Raw genomic sequence first — 23,036 nt, 5'->3', positions numbered from 1 at the left:
TCGGAGGGCGGGTCCGCGGACGCCATTGCGCTGCTACCGGGTGGCCGCGGTCTTGTCGGGCGCGCGGCGTCCCGCCTCATATGCTGGCCATCCCCTGTCCGGTTCTCCGGCCCGGCCTCTGGCCCATCCCCGGCCTGGTCTCCACCCCGTCCACCCCCGTCCCCGCGGCGGCGCGCGCGGCCCGCTGGGCGGGGTTCCGGGGATGAGGCGGCGGCGGCGGCGCGCGGAGACTATGCTCGGCAGCTGAGGAGACGCGGCGCCCGGAGCGCGGCGCGACCCACGGGATGGCTCAGCCGGCCGGCCCGGAGGGCGGCGAGGGGCCTCCGGACCCCGGGGCGGCCGCGGGCCCGCAGCACGCGCTGAGCCTGGAGGAAATCCTGCGGCTCTACAATCAGCCCATCAACGAGGAGCAGGCGTGGGCCGTGTGCTACCAGTGCTGCGGCTCCCTGCGCGCCACGGACGCCGGCCGCCGCCAGCCCCGCCGCCGGGTGCGCTCGGCCGCGCAGATCCGCGTGTGGAGGGACGGCGCCGTCACCCTGGCGCCCGCCGCCGGCGAGGCGGGAGAGCCGGCCGCCGCCGCGGGTGAGCCGCCCCCCGCGACCCCCTTCTCCCACAGAAGGACCCCGCCGCAGGCCCTTCCCCCAACCCCCGCGACCCCAGCCCCGTGCCCTTCCGCCCCGCGGCCCCCATCTCCCACGGCCCACGGAGGACCCCCACCCCGGCCCCAGGAGGACCTCGCCCCCCAGGCCCCGGCCCTTCCGCCCCGGCGCCGCTCCCTCCCCCCCAGTCTCCTACTGGAGGACCCTCGCCAAGGCCCTGGGCCCTTTCCGCACAGCGACCCCCACATCTCCCACGGCTCCGCGGAGGACCTCCCCCCCCGCCCCGGGCCCTTCCGCCCCGCGGCCCCCCACCCCTCACGGGAGGCCAGGGAAGCGGGCCGGGCCTGCGGCCGAGCGCGGCCCGCGTAGGTCTGAGCGTGGGCCGGAGCGTGGGCGGGGGGCGGGCGGCTGCGCCGGGAGTGGGGCGGGGGTCCGAGTGTCAGTGCGCGACCTGTCGGGGCACCGAGGCCCCGGAGAAGGGGAGTGGGGTCGGTCCCCGGACGCGAGAGGCCGGCTCTACGCGCTCGTGCTGCTCGCGGCCGAGCCCGGGTGGGATGTGTTCGGCGCTGCCGGCGTTCGCCAAGACCTGGTCGGGGGGGTGACGCGCTGGCAGGAGGGCTGCGCTTTCGCAAGGAGCTGTCAGCTGATTGTACCTTTCAAAGACAACGATATTCCCTCGGTTGGGAATGTAAAAAAATCTGAGCCCTGAGGAGAATGCTGCTATTTTGGGAGAAATGAAGAGGCTGAATTAACATAAAAATAATACGATTTCCCTGTACATTAATATTTGTTGTGATGAAAAACAAGCTTGTAAAGTAAAAAGTTGACAGGATGTCAGATAAATGGATAAAATGGATTTTACTTAGGTTATTATCTAATGTAAATTCTTCAAGATTATCACCTACCCATCAACATATAGCTACGGCTTACCCAAATATCTATTGATGATGAAGAGGAGGTTGATAATAGGTTTCTCCAATCAGTTTTTATCTAATTCAGCATTTTGAGAGACAGATCTATTAAAAATATTAAAAAAAGGAAATCCACCCTTACTTAAGTTGATGGAAGTGTCAAAATGCTTAAGGTGAAAGATGTACTTAGAATTAGTAAAGTGACTTATTGAATTGATTAAAATAGAGAACAGTCAAGAGGATGTTATCAATTCTTTCAATTCCAACAGAACATTTATTATTTATTTTCGGTGTCAGGTAAACAGACTTTTAGAATTTTAATTTATTTAAAGCCAGTCTTTTTGCAATTCTTTTGAAATTATTTCAAACCGTTTTTTAGTTCATTTGATGTGTCTATTGCTTTTAAACTTGGACAATATTAGTGGGAAATACTTGCAATTATAATTTATTTACAGTGTATTAATATGATATGAAAAGATACTTTCATAAAATACAGCAAAGCCATGCCTTGAGATCCAGTGTTTTAAGGGGAAAAATGGTTGTGTGCAACCTCCTTTTAGAAGTAGCATTGGTAGTGGTGATTTCCAGAAGGAACAAACTGGATTTACATTGTCCTTGAACTTAATCCCGGAGTTCAAGTTATGTTTGTGGACCTACTAGTAGTTTAGTTGTCAAAGACTAATGGATTCTGGTGATAGTTTTTAAAAAAATCATAACCTTATGTTGAAATGAATTACTTTTTGCATCATTCATATGAATGATAACGTGTTGACTTCAATGTAATACATTCTCTCTTTCTGGAGAGAATGGCATAGTTGTTTCCTGCAGCAGCAGTAATGGACTTGTAATCCATCCTCTTCCTACTTAGTTCTGCTTGTGACCTTTGCTGCCACTTGTGGAGAGAGCCCAATCAAAGTTGCCGATATGGTCTTGAGCATTTTAGGGCTGACTGATTAAAAATTTGGGAAGTTCATACTAAAATAGTGTTTATATTAGATAATTTATTTCTTCTTAGTATTAAGAGTAGTTGTGTGGGTATGGAAGGCACAACGTCTTCTGAACATTTACCCTGATTCTTAAAAACGCTGTATAACTTGGTACTCTGCACACTTGTATAAATTCTATTTTTAAGGAAAAATGGTAATCTTGAACCTCCATTCTAAGAAGCACTTTGTTTTTCATTGTAAGATGTTTAACATGATTGTGTGGTGGCAGTCAACAGCATTTGTATTTTCACGTGTTATCCATTGACTTATTTTCTTTTTTTAAATTTTTTTTTTTTTTTTTTTATTTATTTTTGATTTATGGCTGTGTTGGGTCTTCGTTTCTGTGCGAGGGCTTTCTCTAGTTGTGGCAAGCGGGGGCCACTCTTCATCGCGGTGCGCGGGCCTCTCACTATTGCGGCCTCTCTTGTTGCGGAGCACAAGCTCCAGACGCGCAGGCTCAGTAGTTGTGGCGCACGGGCCTAGTTGCTCCGCGGCATGTGGGATCTTCCCAGACCAGGGCTCGAACCCGTGTCCCCTGCATTGGCAGGCAGACTCTCAACCACTGCGCCACCAGGGAAGCCCCCCATTGACTTATTTTCTAAATGCAGGTTTAGGAAGTTAAGTGATGTGCTTGAATTCATACTGGTAACTCTTTGAATCAAATCTAGGTCTTTTAACCTCTAGCCTTTGTAGTATTGTGGAATGGAACAGATTTGGTTTGAATTGGAATCATGATTCCTCCCCTTTCTAGCTGAGTGACCTTGAATAAGTTCCTTAATCTTCCTGAGTGCAACCTTCTCATCTGTAAAGTGAGAATAGATCACTTTTTCCCTACGGGATAGAGGTTTAAGTGAGATGGTATGTGTAAAGTGCCTAACGCAAGGCTTGGTATGTAGCAGGTACTCAGTAAGTTTTAGGTCTCTCCCTCTCCTGATCTTGCGGTCCTTTCACAGCACCACGGTGCCTCTGTCCAGCTGTTCTGTATTTTTTACTCAGAATTGGGACACATGTCTAGGTCAGGGATTCTCAGCCTGTGCACTGACATTTTTGACTGAATAGCTCTTTGTGTGGGGGCTGTCCTGTGCCTGTGTAGGATGTTTAGCAGCATCCCTGGTCTCTACCCACCAGATGCCAGTTATCACCTGCCCCCTTCCCTGAGTAAACTCTTCAGACATGGCCACCTGTCCCCTGTTGAGAACCATTGGTCTAGCCAGTGATGGGTGGTGCCGTGGATTGTGTTTAGCGTGGGGAAATGGATCCCAGCTGTAATCTTAAAGCGTGTGAATCTTTCAGCTGGCCACTGTTCTCTCTGCTGTTGAGTTGAATAGTTGGTTCTTACCACTATCAGCAATATCGCTCCATTTAGTCCCATAGAAAGAAATAGCACTTCACACTCATTCTTAACTTGTTTTGGAATTGAATGTATCAGTAATTGATTTTATTCTTGTTTTAATAGTATCGACACGTACAGAATATTCACATTCAGGTTGAATTAAAAAAATTAGAAGTACATATAAGAGAAATAGAAAAATGTGGGAGGCATGGAAATGAACCCAATATTGGAAGAAAACAGTGAAGAATGGATAATTTTATTTAGCATTCAGATGTAACTTAGTCATTTACTAACATGGCCATGAAAGCAGTGTGATATAGGACTGAAGGAGATTAAAGAAGAAGGAAAACTAGTTCTTTAGAGAATACCTTAAGAGGAAGAGATTAAATTATGAATCAGGATCTTAAAATGGGCAGTATATTTTATGAAGTATTTCTGTGATGCCGGGAGGGTGATTTGTTCATTAGAATCAAGAGGGTTTATGATTTATCTTAGGTGGCTTACTTAAAATTTTTATTTTCCCCAATGTTTATGAACTTGTAGTCATAAAAAGACCTTATTGTTTGGTAAAAGTTTATTACATACAGGTTGGTGAAGTTTTCATTCACACCATTAATTAATGAGTCAAAGGCACTCAGGCTCTTGATATACAATCTGCTGTTTTTAACCAGGGCACTTAACTGGTCTTTAGACACATTTTAGTGTACACTTTCTTTAGAAAGTAGTCATTGATGGAATTTAGGTTATATTCCAATCTCCACAAGATTATAACTCGTTTTTTTCTGGGATGCCACAAAGAATTATTAATGGTAGTACTAGAGCTTAGAACCACTCCATGGTCTTAGCAGCCTTGTAGACCTTAAATACCCATCTGACAAAAATAACTTTGTTTCAGATTTGGTTTCAAAATTTTTGATGTACCTTTAGCTTTAGATGTATAAAGAACACTTTCAAAATTGTGAACACATCTTGATTTAAAATCATTGTAGGTTAGTGATAGGTTTTCCTGGGAGGAACAATGAAGGACTGCGTGCATATTAATAAAGGCATTCCTTGGTATAGGGAACATTGGGGCTTTGTTTGGGATTTGAAAAGAGGATGTCATCCGTGAGGCTTCTCAGCAGGGTTCATGCCAATTTGGTGGGGAAGTGGTCTTGGAATAATATCCTTTTTGAGTTTAAAGAGAGACAGAATATTTGCGGAGAAGGTTGAAATAGTGAAAACATGTTTAAAGAGATTAATTTTTGTTCACTCTTGATATTTTTCTTGAGTGTTTACATTCTGATCATTAAATGAAAGGAATACTTGAGGTGTGTGTGTCCAGGGTAGCGGTTGGGGGTGAATGACAGTATTAGGGGTTGGTGAAACACCTTGTCAGTTACAGCAATAGGTGAGAATTATTCCATGTGAACAATATGTCCAGATATGTGGGCTTAATTCAATTTTAAAAACATGCACTGAGTCCCTGTTACGTGCAAGCAGTGTCCAAGTTTAGTTATTATAGAGGAGAAAATAGAACATAAACAGTGATCAGTTTACGGTGAAGCTAACGCAGGTCAACTTGGAACCTGCTCCCTTACACAGTCCCCTTCTAGGCCCCTGGGGGGGCTTTAACCATGTGTCCAGATGACCATTTGCAAGATTAAGATATTTTAGCCATAATCAGTTAAGATTGCTGTCACTTTTGACTCCAGTTTACTCTCCAACGTACTTCCATTTGGGTTGTGTGAGAATGGCCACAGACAGTTTTGGGAGAAATTTTGGAATAATGCGTTTGTGGTTTTGTATCTGTATTTCTGCCTTATGCAAAGGAAAACAGTGGAAAAATATCAGTCACATATAGATATTGGTACGTAAGTAAGTTGGGACTCTTTTGGGAAACCATTTGTCTTACTAAGAGTTTTGACTCAACTTTAGAAGGAAAAAAATCACTGATCTACCGAGGACTATATGTTGATAAGAGATGATGAGTCACACTCTGCCTGTTTTATTTGTAAGGTGGGAATCGCTTTCCTGCTTCGTAGGTTCTGTAAAATGGCAGCAGTTCCCATCCCACTTTCATAATATTGGAGTCATACTATATTTCCCATTTGCTTCCTATTGGCTAAGTAGTAAAAAAAGAAACTACCGTCTCCCAGATTCTTGTTTAAAACTATGAGGAAAATATTGCGTGTTGCTAAATTGCCAAATTTAATGTTTTTTAAATAAATTTTTAATTTTGAGATAATTTTAGATTGAAGAAAAGTTGCAAACTTAGTGCAGAGGGTTCCTGTGTGCCTCTCACCTGTTTCCCTTAATGTTAACATCTTATATTACTGGGTACATTGGTCAAAACTAACTAACGGCATATTACTTACTATTAACTAAACTTCAGACTTCGCTTGGAGTTCCCTAGTTTTTCTGTTAGTGTCCTTTTTCTGTTCCAGAATCCCACCCAGGACACCTGGTTGTGTTTAGTCATCATGGCTCATTAGTCTCTTCTCTCTGTGGCAGTTTCTCAAACTTTCCTTGTTTCCCATGACCTTGAGAGTCTTGAGGAGTACTGGTTGGGGGTTTTGCAGAATGTCCTTGCATTTAGGTTTGCCTGCTGTTTTCTTGACTGGGCTGGGGTTATGCGTTTGAGCGAAGAGTACCAGAAAGGGGAAGGGCTCCCCTCGTCACATTGGATTGAGGCACATGATATCCACACAGCACCACTGGGGATGTGAGCCTTGTTTGCCAGGTTTCTCCAATAAAGAGTTTTACTGTTTTTACCTTTTCTATACTTTATTCTTTGGAAGGGAGTTACTGAGTCCAGTCTGCATTCACGGGGGCCTCCTCCTGGAGTCGTGAATATCTACTTAGTATTTTTTGGATTCTTCTGTAAGGAAGATTTGATTCTTCTCCCCATTTACTTATTTATTCAGTCATTTATTAAGTCTGGATCCGTGTATGTTTTACACTTTGTTATCTGTTACCATGTTATTTCTTTTGTTGCTCAAATTGTTCCAGCTGTGGCCGTTGGAAGCTCCTTCAGGTAGGCGCCCATGTCCCTTTGATGTGCCCCATCCTTTTGTGTTTTTGAGCACATCCTTACTTTCTGGCACTACAAGGTGCTTCAAGGCTTATCATGTGTATTTTCTGCCCCAGCCCTAGAATCAGATATATCTTCAAGGAGCTCAGTGCTGGGTGTCCTTGTTGTTACTGAGGTGTTTTATTTATTTATTTATTTATTTATTTATTTATTTATTATTTCTGAGATATACATATTTAAGTAATAACTAGAATTATGACTTACAATATTATACCAGAACATATAAGATTTTTAGAAATGTCATGTAATGTCTGAAACATTTATATTAACCTATTTCCATACAAATAACCCAAAGAAAGTTTAGTATTAGTTGTTTTTTTTGCTTTTTTATACTTCAGGTTCTTATTAGTCATCAGTTTTATACACATCAGTGTATACATGTCAATCCCAATCGCCCAATTCAGCACACCACCATCCCCACCCCACCGTGGCTTTCCCCACTTGGTGTCCATACGTTTGTTCTCTACATCTGTGTCTCAACTTCTGCCCTGCACACTGGTTCATCTGTACCATTTTTCTAGGTTCCACATACATGCGTTAATATGCGATATTTGATTTTCTCTTTCTGACTTACTTCACTCTGTATGACAGTCTCTAGATCCATCCACGTCTCAACAAATGACTCAATTTCGCTCCTTTTTATGGCTGAGTAATATTCCATTGTATATATGTACCACAACTTCTTTATCCATTCGCCTGTTGATGGGCATTTGGGTTGCTTCCATGACCTGGCTATTGTAAATAGTGCTGCAATGAACATTGGGGTGCATGTGTCTTTTTGAATTATTGTTTTCCCTGGGTATGTGCCCAGTAGTGGGATTGCTGGATCATATGGTAATTCTATTTTCAGTTTTTTAAGGAACCTCCATACTGTTCTCCATAGTGGCTGTAACAATTTACATTCCCACCAACAGTGCTAGAGGGTTCCCTTTTCTCCACACCCTCTCCAGCATTTGTTGTTTGTAGATTTTCTGATGATGCCCATTCTAACTGGTGTGAGGTGATACCTCATTGTAGTTTTGATTTGCATTTCTCTAATAAGTAGTGATGTTGAGCATCTTTTCATGTGCTTCTTGGCCATCTGTATGTCTTCTTTGGAGAAATGTCTATTTAGGTCTTCTGCCCATTTTTGGATTGGGTTGTTTGTTTCTTTAATATGGAGCTGCATGAGCTGTTTATATATTTTGGAGATTAATCCTTTGTCCATTGATTCGTTTGCGAATATTTTCTCCCATTCTGAGGGTTGTCTTTTCGTCTTGTTTATGGTTTCCTTTGCTGTGCAAAAGCTTTGAAGTTTCATTAGGTCCCATTTGTTTATTTTTGTTTTTATTTCCATTTCTCTAGGAGGTGGGTCAAAAAGGATATTGTTGTGATTTATGTCATAGAGTGTTCTGCCTATGTTTTCCTCTAAGAGTTTTATAATGTCTGGTCTTACATTTAGGTTTTTAATCCATTTGGAGTTTATTTTTGTGTACGGTGTTAGGGAGTGTTCTAATTTCATTCTTTTACATGTAGCTGTCCAGTTTTCCCAGCACCACTTATTGAAGAGACTCTCTTTTCTCTATTGTATATCTTTGCCTCCTTTGTCATAGATTAGTTGACCATAGGTGCGTGGGTTTATCTCTGGGCTTTCTATCTTCTTCCATTGATCTATGTTTCTGTTTTTGTGCCAGTACCGTATTCTCTCTTTTTTTTTGTTAAACATCTTTATTGAAGTATAGTTGCCTTACAATGGTGTGTTAGCTTCTGCTTTATAACAAAGTGAATCAGTTATACACATACAATATGTTCCCATATCTCTTCCCTCTTAAATCTCCCTCCCTCCCACCCTCCCCATCCCACCCCTCTAGGTGGTCACAAAGCACCGAGCTGATCTCCCTGTGCTATGTGGCTGCTTCCCACTAGCTATCTATTTTACATTTGGTAGTGTATATATGTCCATGACACTCTCTTACCCTGTCACATGTCACCCCACCCCCTCCCCATATCCTCAAGTCCATTCTCTAGTAGGTCTGTGTCTTTATTCCTGTCTTGCCACTAGGTTCTTCATGGCTTTTTTTTTTTTTTTTCCTTAGATTCCGTATATATGTGTTAGCATACTGTATTTGTTTTTCTCTTTCTGACTTACTTCACTCTGTATGACAGACTCTAACTCCATCCACCTCATTACAAATACCTCCATTTCATTTCTTTTTATGGCTGAGTAATATTCCATTGTATATATGTGCCACATCTTCTTTATCCATTCATCTGTCGATGGACATTTAGGTTGCTTCCATGTCCTGGCTATTGTAAATAGAGCTGCAATGAACATTTTGGTACATGACTCTTTTTGAACTATGGTTTTCTCAGGGTATATGCCCAGTAGTGGGATTGCTGGGTCGTATGGTAGTTCTATTTGTAGTTTTTTAAGGAACCTCCATATTGTTCTCCATAGTGGCTGTATCAATTTACATTCCCACCAACAGTGCAAGAGTGCTCCCTTTCCTCCACACCCTCTCCAGCATTTATTGTTTCTAGATTTTTTGATGATGGCCATTCTGATCGGTGTGAGATGATATCTCATTGTAGTTTTGATTTGCATTTCTCTAATGATTAATGATGTTGAGCATTCTTTCATGTGTCTGTTGGCAATCTGTATATCTTCTTTGGAGAAATGTCTATTTAGGTCTTCTGCCCATTTTTGGATTGGGTTGCTCGTTTTTTTGTTATTGAGCTGCATGAGCTGCTTGTAAATCTTGGAGATTAATCCTTTGTCAGTTGCTTCATTTGCAAATATTTTCTCCCATTCTGAGGGTTGTCTTTTGGTCTTGTTTATGGTTTCCTTTGCTGTGCAAAAGCTTTGAAGTTTCATTAGGTCCCATTTGTTTATTTGTGTTCTTATTTCCATTTCTCTGGGAGCTGGGTCAAAAAGAATCTTGCTGTGATGTATGTCATAGAGTGTTCTGCCTATGTTTTCCTCTAAGAGTTTGATAGTGTCTGGCCTTACACTTAGGTCTTTAATCCATTTTGAGTTTATTTTTGTGCATGGTGTCAGGGAGTGTTCTAATTTCATACTTTTACATGTATCTGTCCAGTTTTCCCAGCACCACTTATTGAAGAGACTCTCTTTTCTCTATTGTATATCTTTGCCTCCTTTGTCATAGATTAGTTGACCATAGGTGCGTGGGTTTATCTCTGGGCTTTCTATCTTCTTCCATTGATCTATGTTTCTGTTTTTGTGCCAGTACCGTATTCTCTTGATTACTGTAGCTTTGTAGTATAGTCTGAAGTCAGGGAGTCTGATTCCTCCAGCTCCGTTTTTTTCCCTCAAGACTGCTTTGGCTATTCGGGGTCTTTTGTGTCTCCATACAAATTTTGAGATGATTTGTTCTAGTTCCGTAAAAAATGCCATTGGTAATTTGATAGGGATTGCATTGAATCTGTAGATTGCTTTGGGTAGTATAGTCATTTTCACAATATTGATTCTTCCAATCCAAGAACTTGGTATATCTCTCCATCTGTTTGTATCATCTTCAATTTTTCTCATCAGTGTCTTTTAGTTTTCTGCATACAGGTCTTTTGTTTCCCTAGGTAGGTTTATTCCTAGGTATTTTATTCTTTTTGTTGCAATGGTAAATGGGAGTGTTTCCATAATTTCTCTTTCAGATTTTTCATCATTAGTGTATAGGAATGCAAGAGAGTTCTGTGCATTAATTTTGTATCCTGCAACTTTACCAAGTTCATTGATTAGCTCTAGTAGTTTTCTGGTGGCAGTTTTAGGATTCTGTATGTATAGTATCATGTCATCTGCAAACAGTGACAGTTTTACTTCTTTTCCAATTTGTATTCCTTTTATTTTTTTTCTTCTCTCATTGCTGTGGCTAGGACTTTCAAAACTATGTTGAATAATAGTGGTGGGAGTGGGCATCTTGTCTCATTCCTGATCTTAGTGGAAATGGTTTCAGTTTTTCACCATTGAGAATGATGTTTGCTGTGGGTTTGTCATATGTGGCCTTTATTATGTTGAGGTAGGTTCCCTCTATGCCCACTTTCTGGAGAGTTTTTATCATAAATGGGTGTTGAATTTTGTCAAAAGTTTTTTCTGCATCTATTGAGATGATCATATGGTTTTTATTCTTCAATTTGATAATATGGTGTATCACATTGATTGATTTGTGTATATTGAAGAATCCTTGCATCCCTGGGATAAATCCCACTTGATCATGGTGTATGATCCTTTTAATGTGTTGTTGGATTCTGTTTGCTAGTATTTTGTTGAGGATTTTTGCATCTATATTCATCAGTGATATTGGTCTGTAATTTTCTTTTTTTGTGATATCTTTGTCTGGTTTTGGTATCAGGGTGATGGTGGCCTCATAGAATGAGTTTGGGAGTGTTCCTTCCTCTGCAAATTTTTGGAAGAGTTTGAGAAGGATAGGTGTTAGCTCTTCTCTAAATGTTTGATAGAATTCACCTGTGAAGCCATCTGGTTGTGGACTTCTGTTGGAAGATTTTTAATCACAGTTTCAATTTCATTACTTGTGATTGGTCTGTTCATATTTTCTGTTTCTTCCTGGTTCAGTCTTGGAAGGTTGTACCTTTCTAAGAATTTGTCCATTTCTTCCAGGTTGTCTGTTTTATTGGCATAGAATTGCTTGTAGTGGTTTCTTAGGATGCTTTGTATTTCTGCAGTGTCTGTTGTAGCTTCTCCGTTTTCATTTCTAATTTTATTTTATTTATTTTTTTTAAACTTTGGGTTTGTTTGTTTGTTTGTTTATTTATTTATTTATTTATTTATTTATGGCTGTGTTGGGTCTTCGTTTCTGTGCGAGGGCTTTCTCCAGTTGCGGCAAGTGGGGGCCACTCTTCATCGCAGTGCACGGGCCTCTCATTATTGCGGCCTCTATTGTTGCAGAGCACAGGCTCCAGATGCGCGGGCTCAGTAATTGTGGCTCACGGGCCTAGTTGCTCCATGGCATGTGGGATCTTCCCAGACCAGGGCTCGAACCTGTGTCCCCTGCATTGGCAGGCAGATTCTCAACCACTGCACTGCCAGGGAAGCCCCATTTCTAATTTTATTGATTTGAGTCCTCTCCCTCTTTTTCTTGATGAGTCTGGCTAAAGGTTTATCAATTTTGTTTATCTTCTCAAAGAACCAGCTTTTAGTTTTATTGATCTTTGCCATTGTTTTCTTTGTTTCTATTTCATTTATTTCTGCTCTGATCTTTATGATTTCTTTCCTTCTACTAACTTTGGATTTTGTTTGTTCTTCTTTCTCTAGTTCCTTTAGGTGTTAAGTTAGATTGTTTATCTGAGATTTCTCTTGTTTCTTGAGGTAGGCTTGTATAGCTATAACCTTCCCTCTTAGAACTGCTTTTGCTGCATCCCATAGGTTTTGGATCGTTGTGTTTTCATTGTCATTTGTCTCTAGGTATTTTTTGATTTCCTCTTTGATTTCTTCAGTGATCTCTTGGTTATTTAGTAACGTATTGTTTAGCCTCCATGTGTTTGTGTTTTTTACGTTTTTTTCCCTGTAATTCATTTCTAATCTCATAGCATTGTCGTCGGAAAAGATGCTTGATATGATTTCAATTTTCTTAAATTTCCTGAGCCTTGATTTGTGACCCAAGATGTGATCTATCCTGGAGAATGTTCCGTGCGCACTTGAGAAGAAAGTGTAATCTGCTGTTTTTGGATGGAATGTCCTATAAATATCAATTAAATCTATCTGGTCTACGGTGTCATTTAAAGCTTCTGTTTCCTTATTAATTTTCTGTCTGGATGATCTGTCCATTGGTGTAAGTGAGGTGTTAAAGTCCCCCACTATTATTGTGTTACTGTCGGTTTTCTCTTTTACAGCTGTTAGCAGTTGCCTTATGTATTGAGGTGCTCCTGTGTTGGGTGCATATATATTTATAATTGTTATATCTTCTTCTTGGATTGATCCCTTGATCATTATGCAGTGTCCTTCCTTGTCTCTTGTAACATTCTTTATTTTAAGGTCTATTTTATCTGGTATGAGTATAGCTACTCCAGCTTTCTTTTGATTTCCATTTGCATTCAATATCTTTTTCCATCCCCTCACTTTCAGTCTGTATGTGTCCCTAGGTCTGAAGTGGTGGGTCTCTTGTAGACAGCATATATATGGATCTTGTTTTTGTATCCATTCAGCAAGCCTGTGTCTTTTGGTTGGAGCATTTAATCCATTCACGTTTAAGGTAATTATCGATATGTATGTTCCTATGACCATTTTCTTAATTGTTTTGGGTTTGTTTTTGTAGGTCCTTTTCTTCTCTTGTGTTTCCCACTTAGAGAAGTTCCTTTAGCATTTGTTGTAGAGCTGATTTGGTGGTGCTGAATTCTCTTAGCTTTTGCTTGTCTGTAAAGCTTTTGATTTCTCCATCGAATCTGAATGAGATCCTTGCCGGGTAGAGTAATTTTGGTTGTAGGTTCTTGCCTTTCATCACTTTAAGTATATCATGCCACTCCCTTCTGGCTTGTAGAGTTTCTGCTGAGAAATCAGCTATTAACCTTACGGGAGTTCCCTTGTATGTTATTTGTCATTTTTCCCTTGTTGCTTTCAATAATTTTTCTTTGTTTTTAATTTTTGCCAATTTGATTACTGTGTGTCTCGGTGTGTTTCTCCTTGAGTTTATCCTGAATGGGACTCGCTGTGCTTTCTGGAGTTGGGTGGCTATTTCCTTTCTCATGTTAAGGAAGTTTTTGAGTATGATCTCTTCAAATATTGTCTTGAGTCCTTTCTCTCTTCTCCTTCTGGGACCCCTATAATGCGAATGTTGTTGCATTTAATGTTGTCCCAGAGGTCTCTTAGACTGTCTTCATTTCTTTTCATTCTTTTTTCTTTATTCTTTTCCATGGCAGTGAATTCCATCATTCTGTCTTCCAGGTCACTTATCCGTTCTTCTGCCTCAGTTATTCTGCTATTGATAATTTCTAGTGTAGTTTTCATTTCAGTTATTGTATTGTTCATCTCTGTTTGTTCTTTAATTCTTCTAGGTCTTTGTTAAACATTTCTTGCATCTTCTCGATCTTTGCCTCCATTGCTTTTCTGAGGTCCTGGATCATCTTCACTATCATTATTTTGAATTCTTTTTCTGGAAGGTTGCCTATCTCCACTTCATTTAGTTGTTTTTCTGGGGTTTTATCTTGTTCCTTCATCTGGGACATAGCCCTCTGCCTTTTCATCTTGTCTATCTTTCTGTGAATGTGGTTTTTGTTCCACAGGCTGCAGAATTGTAGTTCGTCTTGCTTCTGCCCTGGTTTTGTTTTTAATACAGAAGAAGAATTGAAATGGTAAAAGTTTTGGTTATTTTTGTTGTTCACACTTTGTTAGATTTGGGAAGTATCTCTGTCTGGTATCTTGCTTTTACTGGCTTGCCCACCACTGTCTGCCTGTGTATTCTATTCAATCCTTCGTTCAGCAGTTGTTTATTAAATGCCATAGAGCCAAGTTGAGTAGGGAGTCTTGGAGAGAGCAGTCTGCCCAACCTGTTTATCAGAAGGGAGATATACCTGGGAACTGAAGCCAGAGGAGCCTGTATTGGGGTATAAACTTGGATGGACTGGAGCTGAGAGGAGGTCAGTGAAATGTGACCTGGGGTCAAGTGTGGATTGACCGAGATACATAGATGGTCAAGAACTGGTTTGGGGACTTCCCTGGTGGTGCAGTGGTTGAGAATCCACCTGCCAATGCAGGAGACACGGGTTTGAGCTCTGGTCCAGGAAGATCCCACATGCCACGGAGCAACTAAGCCCGTGTGCCACAACTACTGAGCCTGCGCTCTAGAGCCCATGAGCCATAACTACTGAAGCCTGCGTGCCTAGAGCCCATGCTCCGCAACAAGAGAAGCCACCGCACTGAGAAGCACGCTCACTGCAATGCAGAGTAGCCCCCGCTGTCTGCAACTAGAGAAAGCCCACACGCAGCAATGAAGACCCAACGCAGCCAAAAAAAAAAAAAAATTAAATTAAAAAAAACAAAAAAAGGACTGGTTTGGGACAAGTCTTGGGATCACTGGCCTCCCTCTTGAAAGTACTTCTGGCACCTCTGGGCTGGAGGTGTCCCTAAAATAGCAGCAGAACCATGCAGAATGTTGACAGTCAACCAGATTTGAAATTGTTCCCCATTTTGTAAATGTGCATTTTCTTTTTTTAACTTTTTTTAATGGGTATCACACTTTAAAAAAAAAAAATTTATTTATTTGACTGCGCTGGGTCTTAGTTGCAGCATGTGGGATCTTTAGTTACAGCATGTGGGATCTAGCTCCCTGCCCAGGGATCGAACCCAAGCCCCCAGCATTGGGAGTGCAGAGCCTTAACCTGTGGACGACCAGGGAAGTCCCTGTGCATTTTCATTATGGCTCTGAAGTGTAACGTGTAGATAAAATGCTTGTAAAATGTCTTAAACCAAACAAACAAAAGAGATGAAAACTAAGTATCATTGAGAAAATGGTTTTTCGTCTTGTCTAAGTATTTGACTGTTACATGGGATTGTGATTATTTTAGGGGACCAGAAAAATACTGATGTGTATAAACAGTAATGTGTATTTATTAGGAAAGGTAGTGGTATTTTCCCTAATTCTAACTTCTGTGTAGTTACTTTCGAGTGGTAGGATAACAAGTCAGGACGAGACAAGATTTTTTTTTCCTGCACGGGCATTGAATTTATTATTCGGCTTATCTGGTCCAGACTGCTGTTCTCAGGGCAGTATCTAACTGGCATTCTATTGATTTTAAATAGATACCTTGTTTTGTTTTGCTGCTTGCATTATCCTCACCATACAAAGAAAATACATTAAGAAAATGTTATACCAGATTTTTATGCAATTTGAGCAGTTTTCATCTAGTTGCATGAGAGTTCAACAGCTCTTTTTGGTTTTAGTGATGACAGGCTGGTAATCAGAATTTCTTAAAGACTCTGGTGTATGTTGTATCTATTTGAAGATAATTAAATCATTGACCACTTCTGTCTAAAAATCTAATTTCTTTTGACATTTCCTCCTCAAAACTTATTTTCTTGGGCTTTTTAAAACTTTTTTGAAAGTTCAGTATACGTACAGAAAAGTGCACAAATCATTAATGACACAATCACATAAACACCAACCTGGTTAAGAACAAAGGAACATTACAAGTAGCCTTCCACATGTAATCAGTGCCTTAGTTTATCACCATACATTGGGCTTGCTTGCTTGCTTATGAACTTTATGTGTGTGGAATCTTACATTATGTGTTTTTTGTGTCTGGCTGCTTTTGTTCAACATCATGTTTGTGAGGTAAATTACTTGTTGTTGCATGTTGCTTTAGTTTGTTTTTATTGCTATACAATATTCAACTGCATGAAAAAACCAGTTGATTTACCCATTCTGCTGTTGATGGACGTATGAATTGTTTGAAGTTTTTAGCTATTTCAAATAACATTGCTATGAACACTTCTGAATATAGGTATGTACTTCTGTTAGGTATACATCTAGTAGACTTGCTGGATTGTTGCATGTGTGTCTCTTGAGTTTTAATAGATATTGCCAAGCAGTTTTACAAAGTGCTGGTTTCAGTTTACCTTTCTTACTAGCAGTGTATCTGCTGCTCCACATCCACTCTAATACTTGGAAATGTTATTAAAAAATAAGAAGTTTAGCTGTTTGAATAGTACATATCTCATAATGGTTTTAAGTTGTGTTTATCTGATGGCTAATCAGGTTGAGTGCCTTTTCATATGTTTATTGGCCATGAGGATATCTCTTTTGTGAAGTTCCTGTTCAGGTCTTTTGACCATTTTTCTATTAGGTTTTTTTCTTATAAGATATATAACATAAAAATTACCATTTTAACCATTTATTTTAATGGCATTAATTACATTCACAGTGTTGTACAACCATCACCACTATCTATTTCCAAAATTTTTCATCACCCCAAACTGAAACTGTAACCATTAAGCAGTAACTTCCGGTTCTCCCCTTCCCCAGTCCCTGGTAAATGCAACTCTACTTCTATTGTTTTTTGTCTCTCCTTATTTTTACATGTTCTGATTTTTGTGTACTGTGGATACGAACCATTGGCCAGCTGTGTGTATTGCAGTTATCTTCTCCAACTCTGTGGCTTTCCTTTTCACATTGTTAATGGTGTGTTTTGATGAATAGAAGTTTTTTACTCTGCTATATTTCTGATGTCACTCTCCTAGAAGTTTTGATATATCATCACATTTTTATTATCACTAAATTCAAGTATCTTTCTGATTTCCATTGTAATTTCTTCTTTGATCCATGGGTTATTCTGTCAATTTTTATTTATATTGAGACTATATTTTTAGGTACATACAAATTTAGAGTTGTGATAACGTCTTGGTGGATTGACCTTTTTGTCAATGTGGCTATAGTTACATGTGTAAAGTTACATCAGCTTTCTTTGACTAATGTTTGCATGGTATATTCCTTTTCATAATTTCATTATCAATTTTTTTATATTCTTACATTTAAGGTGTGTTTTTTACAAGGAGGATATAGTTTGGATTTTTTTTTTATCTAATATAGCAATGTGTACTTTTAAATTGGATTATTTATTTTATTTATAGTTAATGTAATTACTGATTTTTAAAATCAGTAATTTAAGAGCATGTTATCTTACTTTTTCCATTTGTCCCACCAGTTCTGTATTAACTTTCTTTTTTTTTTTTTTTTAATTAATTTATTTATTTATATTTATTTTTTGGCTGTGTTGGGTCTTCGTTTCTGTGCGAGGGCTTTCTCTAGTTGCGGCGAGCAGGGGCCACTCTTCATCGCGGTGCGCGGGCCTCTCACTATCGCGGCCTCTCTTGTTGCGGAGCACAGGCTACAGACGCGCAGGCTCAGTGGTTGTGGCTCACGGGCTTAGTCGCTCCGCGGTATGTGGGATCTTCCCAGACCAGGGCTCGAACCCGTGTCCTCTGCATTGGCAGGCAGATTCTTAACCACTGCGCCACCAGGGAGCCCCTGTATTAACTTTCTATCCCTTATCTTCTTTTTGATTAAGTATTTTTTTTTTTTTTAATTTATTTTATTTATTTATTTATTTATGGCTGTGTTGGGTCTTCGTTGCTGTGTGCGGGCTTTCTCTAGTTGCGGTGAGCAGGGGCTACTCTTCATTGCGGTGCGCGGGCTTCTCATTGCGGTGGCTTCTCTTGTTGCGGAGCACGGGCTCTAGGCACATGGGCTTCAGTAGTTGTGGCACTTGGGCTCAGTAGTTGTGGCTTGCGGGCTCTAGAGCGCAGGCTCAGCAGCTGTGGCGCACGAGCTTAGTTGCTCCGCGGCATGTGGGATCTTCCCGGACCAGGGCTCGAACCCGTGTCCCCTGCATTGGCAGGCGGATTCTTAACCACTGCGCCACCAGGGAAGCCCTGATTAAGTATTTTTTAATTGTTGAAATTTCTTCCTTCATTAGCTTGCTTATTGTATATTCCTTTACTGTTCTTTTTAGTAGTTGCTTTACAACATGGATTATTGACTTTTTTTTTTTTTTGGATTATTGACTTTTAAAAAAAATATATTTATTTATTTATTTTTGCCCACGTTGGGTCTTAGTTGCGGCCCACAGGCTCTTTAGTTGTTGCGCGCGGGCTTAGTTGCCCCACGGCATGTGGGATCTTAGATCCCTGACCAGGGATCAAAGCGTGCCCCCTGCATTGGAAGGCGGATTCTCAACCACTGGACCACCAAGGAAGTCCCAGATTATTGACTTTTTATTAAAGCTTCATATAAATTACTAGTTATATTACTCTCTGGACAATGCAGAGATCTTAGAACACTGTCACTCCATTTATCTCCTTTTGCTTTTTTATTATTGTTGACATGTATTTTAGTTTATCATAGATTTTAAACATAAGATAATATTTTTGTACAGTTTAATATTCATGTGGATTTTTTCACATATTTGCTCTTTCCATGCTCTTTGTTTGTTCCTACATTACTATACTTTCTTCTGGGATTATTTTCCTCCTGCCTGAAGAGCTCCCTTTAGTATTTACTTTAGTGCAGGTCTGCCGCTGTTGAATTCACTGTTTTTGTTAGTCTGGAAATGTCTCTATTTTGTCTTCATTTTTAAAGCAAATTTTAATTAAAATGTAACTAACAGAAAAGTGCATAAATAATAACTGATGGCTTTTTACAATGTGAGTACACTCACATTAGCAGGACACAGATCAAGGAACAGAACGTTACTACCATCCCAGAACGTCTGCCTGTGCACCCTTTTCGTCACCAACCACCGTGAGTCACCACCATCATGACTTATAATGGCATATGTTGAGCCTGTATTTGAGCTTAAATATATAGAATCAACCAGTATTAGGCTACCTTATTTCTGACTTCTTTCTCTGAACTTTGTGACATTGATCCACATTGTTGCATATAGTTGTAGTTTGTTCATTCACATTTTAGTGTCATATTCCGTTGTATGACTAGACCATAATTTATCCATTCTACTCTAGATGGACATTAGAGTTTTGGCATCTTGCATTTGGACATCCAGTTATTGGATATTATGAATAATGCTGCCGTGAACACTATTAAACATGTCTTTTGGTGAACAAATGTAGCATTTGTTCCAGGTATATACTCAACCTCAAACCCCCCTCCATCATACCAATGAGCTACTTAGATATTCACCACCCATATAGACAGACATCCCCCTAGATTCGCCAGCCATTTTATCAAAAATTTAATACTAAATCTGACACAAACCACACAACACAACCATACAAACACCACCTATATATAACAAGTTAATGTAGCTTAAACACTTCTTAAAGCAAGGCACTGAAAATGTCTAGATGGGCTCACTAGCCCAATGAACATACAGGTTTGGTCCCAGCCTTTTTGTTAGTGTTTAATAGAATTACACATGCAAATATCTGCACTTCGGTGAGAATGCCTTCTAAATCACTAAGATTAAAAGGAGCAGGTATCAAGCACGCTGTACCAGCAGCTCACAACATCTTGCTCAACCACACCCCCACGGGAGACAGCAGTGATAAGAATTAAGCCATAAACGAAAGTTCAACTAAGGCATATTAATAAGGGTGGTAAATTTCACGCCAGCCACTGCGGTCATACGATTGACCTGAATTAATAGAATTATGGTGTAAAACGTGTTAAAGAATTATACAAAATAAAATTAAACCTTGATTAAGCTGTAAAAAGCCATAATTAAAGTAAAAATAAACTACGAAAGTGACTAACATATCCTGATTACATGATAGCTAAGACCCGAACTGGGATTAGATACCCCACTATGCTTAACCCTAAACCCAGATAATCATAAGAACTAGACTATTTGCCAAAGTACTACTAGCAACAGCTTAAAACTCAAAGGACTTGGCGGTGCTTCACACCCCTCTAGAGGAGCCTGTTCTATGATCGATAAACCCCGATAAACCTCACCAACCCTTGCTAATCCAGTCTGTATACCTCCATCTTCAGCAAACCCTAAAAAGGAGCAAAAGTAAGCACAACTATAACACATAAAAACGTTAGGTCAAGGTGTAACCTATGGGGTGGGAAGAAATGGGCTACATTTTATACACCAAGAATACCCTTTATCTATACGAAAGTTTTTATGAAACCTAAAAACTAAAGGAGGATTTAGTAGTAAATTAAGAATAGAGCACTTAATTGAATGAGGCCATGAGGCACACACACACCACCCGTCACCCTCCTCAAGTGCTATGATAAAGCCACAGTTTATTAACATATGCTAATCAATTATATGAGAGGAGATAAGTCATAACAAGTTAAGCATACTGGAAATTGTGCTTGGATAAACCAAGGCATAGCTTAAATAAAGCACCTAATTTACACCTAGAAGATTTCATAACCTATGTATGCCTTGAACTAAGCGTAGCCCACACTCTTCCCACCATACTAACTAGTCAAATAAAACATTCACCAGACATCTAAAGTATAGGAGATAGAAATTTAGACGTTGATGGCGCTATAGAGAAAGTACCATAAGGGAATGATGAAAGAAACATTAAAAGTAATAAAAAGCAAAGCTTATCCCTTGTACCTTTTGCATAATGACTTAACTAGCAACAACTTAACAAGGAGAACTTAAGCTAAACTACCCGAAACCAGGTGAGCTACTTATGAACAGTTACTAGAACAAACTCATCTATGTGGCAAAATAGAAGATTTATAAGTAGAAGTGACGAGCCTATCGAGCCTGGTGATAGCTGGTTGTCCAGGAAAAGAATTTCAGTTCAATGTTAAATAATACTAAAAACCATAATAAGCTTCAGTGTATATTTAAACGTTTGTCTGAAAAGGTACAGCTCTTTAGAAATGGGTACAACCTTAACTAGAGGGTAAAAACAAACAACACCATAGTTGGCTTGAAAGCAGCCACCAATTAAGAAAGCATTCAAGCTCAACAACTAACACATCTCAATTCCAATATTAAGTAAATCAACTCCTAGTCTTACTACTGGACCAATCTATAAAATTATAGAAGCAATACTGTTAATATGAGTAACAAGAAATATTTCTCCTTGCAACTAATAATATACTGATAATTAACAGTAAATGAATACAGTGCAACACTAAACTATTAATTAAATACACTGTTAATCCAAAACAGGTGTGCACCCAAGGAAAGGTTAAAAAAAGTAAAAGGAACTCAGCGATTATAAACCTTGCCTGTTTACCAAAAACATCACCTCCAGCATCACCAGTATTAGAGGCACTGCCTGCCAGTAACAACCGTAAACGGCCGCGGTATCCTGACCGTGCAAAGGTAGCATAATCATCTGATCTCTAAATAAGGACTTGTATGAATGGCTACATGAGGGTTTTACTGTCTCTTACTTTTAATCAGTGAAATTGACTTCCCCGTGAAGAGGCGGGGATGACAAAATAAGACAAGAAGACCCTAGGGAGCTTCAGTTAATCAACCCAAAAAACCATAATCTTCAACTACCAAGGAATAACAAAATTTCACATGGGTTGACAATTTTGGTTGGGGTGACCTTGGAGCACAAAAAAACCTCCGAGTGGATAAAGCCTAGACTCACTAGCCAAAGCATGATATCACTTATTGATTCAAAAAATAGATTAATGGAACAAGTTACCTAGGGATAACAGCACAATCCTATTCTAGAGTCCATATCGACAATAGGGTTTACGACCTTGGTGTTGGATCAGGACATCCCAGTGGTGTCACCACTATTGAGTTCGTTTGTTCAACAATTAAAGTCCTACATGATGAGTTCAGACCTGAGTAATCCAGGTCGGTTTCTGTCTATTATGCATTTCTCCCAGTATGAAAGGACAAGAGAAATAAGGCCCACTTTAAACAAGTGTCTTCAAAACAATTAATGATGTAATCTCAACTTAATAAGCAAACACAAAACAATCACCCGAGACCAGTGTTTAGTTAGGGTGGCAGAGCCTGGTAATTGTGTAAAACTTAAATCTTTATGCCCAGAGGTTCAAATCCTCTCTCTAACAAAATGTTTACAATCAGCATCCTAATGTTCATTATTCCTATTCTCCTAGCCATAGCATTCTTAACATTAGTAGAACGAAAAATCCTAGGCTACACACAACTCTGAAAAGGACCAAACATTGTAGGACCACACGGCCTACTCCAACCTATTGCTGACGCAATCAAACTATTCACTAAAGAACCCCTACAACCAGCCACATCCTCCACCTCCATATTTATCATCACACCCATCTTAGCCTTAACTCTAGCCCTAACAATATGAATCCCCCTACGCATGCCATACCCCCTCATCAACATAAATCTAGGGGTGTTATTCATGCTAGCAATATCAAGTCTAGCTGTATACTCTATCCTATGATCTGGATGGGCCTCCAACTCAAAGTATGCACTAATTGGGACCCTATGAGCAGTAGCACAAACAGTCTCATATGAAGTAGCACTGGCAATCATCCTCTTATCAGTGCTCTTAATAAACGGGTCCTTTACCCTATCAACCCTAACCACAACACAGGAACAACTATGGCTAATCTTCCCATCATGACCACTAGCCATAATATGATTTATTTCCACCCTAGCAGAAACCAGCCGAGCCCCTTTTGATTTAACAGGAGAATCTGAACTTGTGTCCAGCTTCAGTGTAGAATATGCAGCAGGCCCCTT

The 23,036-nt window shown here is 40.2% G+C and overlaps 1 protein-coding gene across 7 annotated transcripts in view; it reads left to right on the top strand.

Moving 5' to 3' along the window:
- Window positions 1–23,036, top strand: part of SPIRE1 (spire type actin nucleation factor 1) — a 209,256-nt gene continuing 186,220 nt past the window's right edge. For 4 of the 7 annotated variants that reach the window (XM_082417058.1, XM_082417059.1, XM_082417057.1 and 1 more), the window contains exon 1: window positions 2–582. In XM_082417058.1, coding sequence (XP_082273184.1) covers window positions 285–582 — 298 coding nt within the window. In that variant the 5' untranslated portion in view covers window positions 2–284. Of the gene's footprint in view, window positions 583–23,036 lie in introns of all 7 variants that reach the window. The other 3 variants (XM_082417061.1, XM_082417060.1, XM_082417064.1) reach the window with 3 other exon arrangements.

The sequence above is a fragment of the Balaenoptera physalus genome (genome assembly GCF_965194825.1).
Source record: "Balaenoptera physalus genome assembly, chromosome: 12".
Taxonomy (NCBI): Eukaryota; Metazoa; Chordata; class Mammalia; order Artiodactyla; family Balaenopteridae; genus Balaenoptera; species Balaenoptera physalus.
The sequence above is the reverse complement of the archived record's forward strand: the minus strand, read 5'-3'. Positions and strand labels throughout refer to the sequence as shown.